At 39.2% G+C, this 5,995-nt stretch overlaps 1 protein-coding gene across 1 annotated transcript in view; it reads right to left on the bottom strand.

The window, feature by feature from the left end:
• The window catches only part of LOC102215624 (leukotriene B4 receptor 1-like), a 5,293-nt gene extending 769 nt beyond the window's left edge, over positions 1–4,524 (bottom strand). Inside the window, exons 1-4 of the mRNA XM_005728980.2 lie at positions 4,325–4,524; positions 2,352–2,949; positions 1,008–1,208; positions 853–896 (exon numbers count right to left, since the gene is read on the bottom strand). Of these exons, the coding sequence (XP_005729037.2) occupies positions 853–896; positions 1,008–1,208; positions 2,352–2,930 (824 nt within the window). The 5' untranslated portion in view covers positions 2,931–2,949; positions 4,325–4,524. The remainder of the gene's footprint in view (positions 1–852; positions 897–1,007; positions 1,209–2,351; positions 2,950–4,324) is intronic.
• Positions 4,525–5,995: the final 1,471 nt, after the last annotated feature.

The following is a 5,995-nucleotide window of genomic DNA, read 5'->3' as shown; positions in this document are numbered from 1 at the left end:
TAATATTATGTACTTGAGATGTTAGGATGGTCAATGTCTTTACAACTTCACATTGAGGAACATTACTCTGAAATTGCTGCACATATTTTAGATGTAGTTTTTGCAGATTGGTGACCCTTTACCCATCTTTACTTGTGAAAAACTATACCTCTCTAAGATGCTCTTACCGACCTGTTCCTCTAGCACTTCCACTGCACTTTTTGCATTTAAACATTCAAAGTTTGTACTTGCTCTTGGAAGAATGCCCCCCCCCCCCCCGCCCCACACACACACACCCAAAAAAGCTTTTGTTTTTGTTTTTTTGGTTTCAGCAGAGTGGATCCCGCCCGAGGGCCCAGACACTTCCACCTTCCTCGCCTGCTCAGGTGTGGTGGGAAGTGGGGGGCCGAGCTGGGGACGTGACCCAAGGATCCACAGAGCTGTAGGCGCCCCAAGTTATTCTCAGGCAGGGGAGGGGGTGGTGGCCTAGCCCGCTGTGGTCTGATCCCAAAGCTGATGAGGGAGTGGATCCCGCCCAAGGGCCTGGACACTCTGCCATTGCCTGTGAGATATCCACTTTCCTCATCAGTCCTGAGCTAGGGATGTGACCCGAGGGTCTCACTCACTGGCTAACACATTAGCCACAGCTAGCCGCTAGAGACACAGCAGCTACAACTTTATTCTTCTGTTGTGGGGATCCGGGCAACAGAATCTACCGAGACAGGCTTCCCACCATAAAGGTAAACGGACACACACTGTCACCACACACTAACCATATATTGATGCCACACAAAAGCACACACATGTACAACCAAGTAAAGAATATGTAACAGAGTGGAGAAAGAGCCTCTACAGAAAACTTAAGTTACTCACCTTTCTCTTATGGGTGAGTTCTTTGGGTACCAAGCAGCTGCCACCTTTGGTAGAAAACAAAACACACTCAGTATTCACTCAAAAGCACAGCTCTCTTAACAGAAATTTTGAGCAGATTTGATGCGAATATTTGTCAAGAACATGCCCTCGCACACCTGTACCATGTTGATGACGTGGTACGGCAGCCAGAACAGACCAAATGTGATGACAATAGCCAGGATGAGTTTCTCGCTGTGGGAATTTCGTTGGAACTTGGTCTCCCTCAAGCGTTTCAGGATGACAACATAGCAGGTTATAATGATTGCATAAGGAATAATGAATCCTGCCACTGTCTCAAATGCGTACTGAAACCTCACCTGAAAACAAGAGCATATAAAGAAAGGCATTTTTCTTCAGACATGAACTGATTTCTCCAAATATGGAAAACAAATAAAGAAGTAAAAGCTAAAATTGTAAAACTGTTTAAGTTGAATGAACTTATTTGCTTTGTTTTTGTCAAATTAGAGGACAAAATCAAACATCTGATGACTTTAAGCCGCATCATGATGTCTTTTGTGTGAAAAAGCACCTTCTGCATAATAAGTATTTTTACTATATACATTCTGAAGGGAATTTGGATGCTACTAGTTTTGAAGCCTTAATTAACAACAACTTTTATTGTTGCCACTTTAGCTTAGTGGGTGAACAAGCGAGCACCTGCCACATGGCAGGAGAGCTATGACCCAGGTTTGAATCTGACCTACAGCACTTTGCTGCATGTCTTCCCTCTCTCCTCCTCTTCAAGTATTATCTTAACTGCTTTGCTATCCAATAAAGGGAAAAATGCCAACAAAACTAGTATTTTAAAAAGAGGACTTTTACCTGTAAAAACAATGTTTTGCATTGATCCTTTATGAAGGATCAACACAAAAGCTTGAAACACATGGAGTCTAGTGTATAAAGAATCTTTTAGTAAAAGTAATCTGCTCAAAGCACTATGGATACTAGTTAAGCTGTAGCTATAAAAGGCCTTAAACACAATAAAAACACATCTGCAACCTTCTGCTCAAATAGACTGTCTACTTGTTCATGAAGTTGTATCTAATAAAATGTATTTTTATGTCAGTATTACCATTATTTCTTTTATTATTATTTTTTAAGTCAGTGGTTTGTGACATTGAAACAGAATTCATTTTTAAAGAAAAGACTGTTCTCAGTTTTTTTTCTCTTCAGCACCCTATTATAAACTGATGTGTGAATTAAGAAGGCTGATATCATCCAATGAAGATTTTCAAGTTGTTGATGCATCTTTATTAAAAAACAAAAAACAAAACAAACCTAATTTCAGATAGGTGTGCTGGACCTTTTGCTCAAAGCATGTGATCATGTTCAATACCTCACTCACTATTTTACGGGCTCTCACATGCAGAAGGTTTTTTGAAGGCATTTTATGGATGGAAATATGATTATGAAACTAGTCAGATCAGTGGCAGACAAATAACCAACACAAGTGTACTTACATGTCTACGCAGTGTGTGATTGGATGCACACACATATGTTGTTTGATTCATATCATCAGTTTCTTTTTTCACATCTCGAAACACCAACGAGGGGATAGACATGACCATCACTAGCACCCACGTGCCTAGGATCACCCTCCTCACAACCTTCCTGGTGATCAGGTGATACAGTGTGTGTGGAAAGACTATGGCCAACAGCCTGTGCACGCTCATCAGGGTTATCAGAAAGATTGACGCATACATGTTGGAGTTGCACAGGTAGAACAGGATTTTGCACATGGCGTTACCAAAGACCCACGTCTGCATGACCAGGTAGATGATGAAAAAGATGGTGAGAGCCATGAGGAACCCATCAGCACATGCCAAGTTGAGGATGAGGAGGGTGGTGACTGAGCGTTGTTGGCAGCGGGCCAGGATGCTCCAGACAATGAAGAGATTTCCAGGGACGCCCAGGAGGAAGACCAAGCTGAGGATGAGGGCACCAATGGCTGCGGAATAGTCATTTTTCACAGCATTTTCATCATCAGGGTCAGGGGTGGGGTTTGGTCCAGTCAGAGGTGAGAGACTTGAGTAGCTCATGGCAGAAGAATTTTTGATCCTTTAGATGGGAAAAAACATTAGAACACCAAAAGGAAATTATGTAGCTTACAGCTGCTCCAAGACAATGACAGTAACAGACTAAACTAATTTAATATGACAATGTATTAAAAAGTCTACAAAACATCAGCAATAGCTCTAAAATATATATAACTATAGATCAATTTAAATATCAAGAATATTACAGAGGTGAAATAAATGAGATTGACATTTAACTCTATAAATCAATAAATAAACAAAACTAATGAGGTCCAAAACACTAAAGTAGCCCTTGATAAATGCTAACTTCATGGAAACTGTTTACAGTGGTTATAATTCAGCATGACTGTCAGGTTAGCAGATTGCCCCTTCAGTATTATTTATTATCATTCATTCATTCATTTATCTTTTTAAGATAAGCACCTTTGAACTGCATTTTCGGACTCTCCACGTTGAACAGATGTTTCTTATCAAGAAAGAGCTTCAATACCTTAATCCAGAAATCATGGGAGACCACCCAAAACACGTTTAACCTGCACTGCCAAAGCCTAAATCCTATTTTACTTAATAGATCTGAAAAACTTCTACAAATATGAAAACCAAAATGTTTGACTTTGGTAGTGTTTATTTTTTGACATTTAACCATCAGCTCTGTACAGATAGATTTTAGACACTTCCTAAAACCACAACCTATTTTTTCTCTGTGTTAAGCAAATTAGATATAGTTTTTTACTAGTTTATTTTTTTTTAAAAGAGAGAGAAATTACTGAACACAGAGTTTTTGGACGATTTGATTCTTTCAACGAACAACATTCAAACAAACCATAATATTAAGAAGACAGTCATACACAATAACTGAGGACATGTGCTACCCTGACACAGCGTTTAAATATTTGCAACCAAGCCAACGATTCAGCCCAAACTTGTCGAACATTAGCTGCACTGCGTCAAAGAAAAGTATACAGTCTTTGTTTCAAGTTGATTTTTTTTTCTCCTTTGTCTCATGTCGAAAACTGATATGCTGAAGTCACAGACAGTCATCCTCTGCGTCAGTTTTGCACCTTGTGGTAAAAAGTATGACGCATCTGTGCACTGATTGCAAAGACAAAATAAATATAAGTGATAGTGACAGAAGTCTAAAGGTTCACAAACTGGTCAACATACGATGATATGATGAGAACAAGACATCAAGTCTTAATTTCTTTTCTCTGGTACCACTAAAACACACTGTTTATTTTCCCCTGTTGGAGTTTTGCATGTAATTAAAAAAATTAATTACTGCCAGGCTTACATCACCAGTAAGTATTGCAACAAAAATAAGATGCTGTTTGTTATCAAAAAGAGGTCCAAAAGAAAATATGCTAAAATGGCTATTTAGTATATATTATATTGCTCACCTTTTGACGGTTTGTTATTTCTCCGTGATGTGTATGAGCTTAGGATGTCCGCTGTTCCCAAAATTTGATGGTGTTCCTGTGAGCTGAATAAAAACTGAATCCTTTCCTGCCTCGCAGGCTGTAACATGCTGTCGGTGAGGGGATGTCCTTCCTTAAAAGTCATGCTATTTCTTTTTCTGTCTTGCACAACTTTCCTGTGTCATGTTTGCTGGGCACACAGGCACAAACATGTATTTAGAGATTACACACACACACACACATCAGCAAAATGTAATTGTTCACATAAGTCTCTGTCACTGACAGAAATGCTAATTTTCAAAATATAAAACAAAACCAAACAAAAAACCCAAACACAACAGAAAGAAAAAAAAAAATTTAAACAGCCTTAAAAATACAGAACAATTGAGAACAACAACCAATTCTAAACTGGGAGCGAAATGAAGTCAGATCTGTTATTCACTGTAATCTCTTCCTGTCTGTCAGATCCAGAAGCCAGTAGCTAAACACATTTTGAATTATTTTTACCGATGGAAATCAGGAAGAAAAAAGATTCAGAAAGAGAAGTACTGATAGATGAATTCATGAATTAAAAGGGCATGCAGAATTCCTGACAATATATCAGTGTTTAAGGCAGAGATGTCAGGTTTATGTTATTGTTTGGCTGCCATGCACTGCATGTGGGTGTCCAGGGCAGTGCGGATGAAGATCAGTTTGCAAAAAGAGTCACTCTTGAGGAAAGAACCGAATGTACATATGTCATAACCATTGAGGAAATGTGTGAAAACAAGGAAAACAGAAAATCTTTCATTCATGAAAGCCATGACAAATACACTTTCCCTCCACAATTAAAAGATATTTTATTGTAACCAGGTTGAAACTTTGTGGTTGTGAGTTAATGATTGAGGTGACTGATTAATAAAGATCCTGATGGAAAGTTTTCAGAATCAGTAGAAGGAGTTTTCAATCTTCACACCATTTAATAGCATGCAGGGATTACATGGGTATCTTATTTTTAGACTGTTGAATACAATACACAGTCCAGCAGAGGGCAGCAACACTTCAGCACTCTGTCTACCTAACATCAGCAGAGATCCCTGAAAAACAGCTGCTCCTAATACATCCAAGTTCTCTGTTTTAATTACATAACCCAGCAATCAGTGACCTTCAGGGAACCATGAAGGAACATTCTTTCTAAGTTCCCTGAAGGTTGTGAGGGCCAAAATGAGGCTATGTGAGACAGTGAAACATTTGAAGCATTTGTGCTGGAATTGCATCGAGGTTTTGGTGCGAGATCGACAGATGGATTGGTGCCGTGTCTGCAGCGATGTACTGTACTGGTTCGTCGTGGTGACGATAGAGCTGAGTATAAAAGCAAAGCTCTCAATTTACCATTTGGTCTATGTCCCTACCTTCACCTAGTTACGAGCTATGGGTAGTGACCAAAAGAACAGTGTTGGGAAGGTTACTTTTAAAATGTATTTATAATGTATTCCATTACAGAATACAGAATGCATGCCCCAAAATGTATTCTGTGACCTATTCCGTTACTCAATGACAGTAACGTATTCTGAATACTTTGGATTACTTAATATATTGTGGCGAGTTCAGACAAGGAGGAGACGGAGGTATCGTTTGGTCTTGCTTCCCGTGAGCTAGCCAGGGAGCACAGCC

The sequence above is a fragment of the Pundamilia nyererei genome, unplaced genomic scaffold (genome assembly GCF_000239375.1).
Source record: "Pundamilia nyererei isolate P.nyererei 1_Seehausen unplaced genomic scaffold, PunNye1.0 scaffold00031, whole genome shotgun sequence".
Taxonomy (NCBI): domain Eukaryota; kingdom Metazoa; phylum Chordata; class Actinopteri; order Cichliformes; family Cichlidae; genus Pundamilia; species Pundamilia nyererei.
The sequence above is the reverse complement of the archived record's forward strand: the minus strand, read 5'-3'. Positions and strand labels throughout refer to the sequence as shown.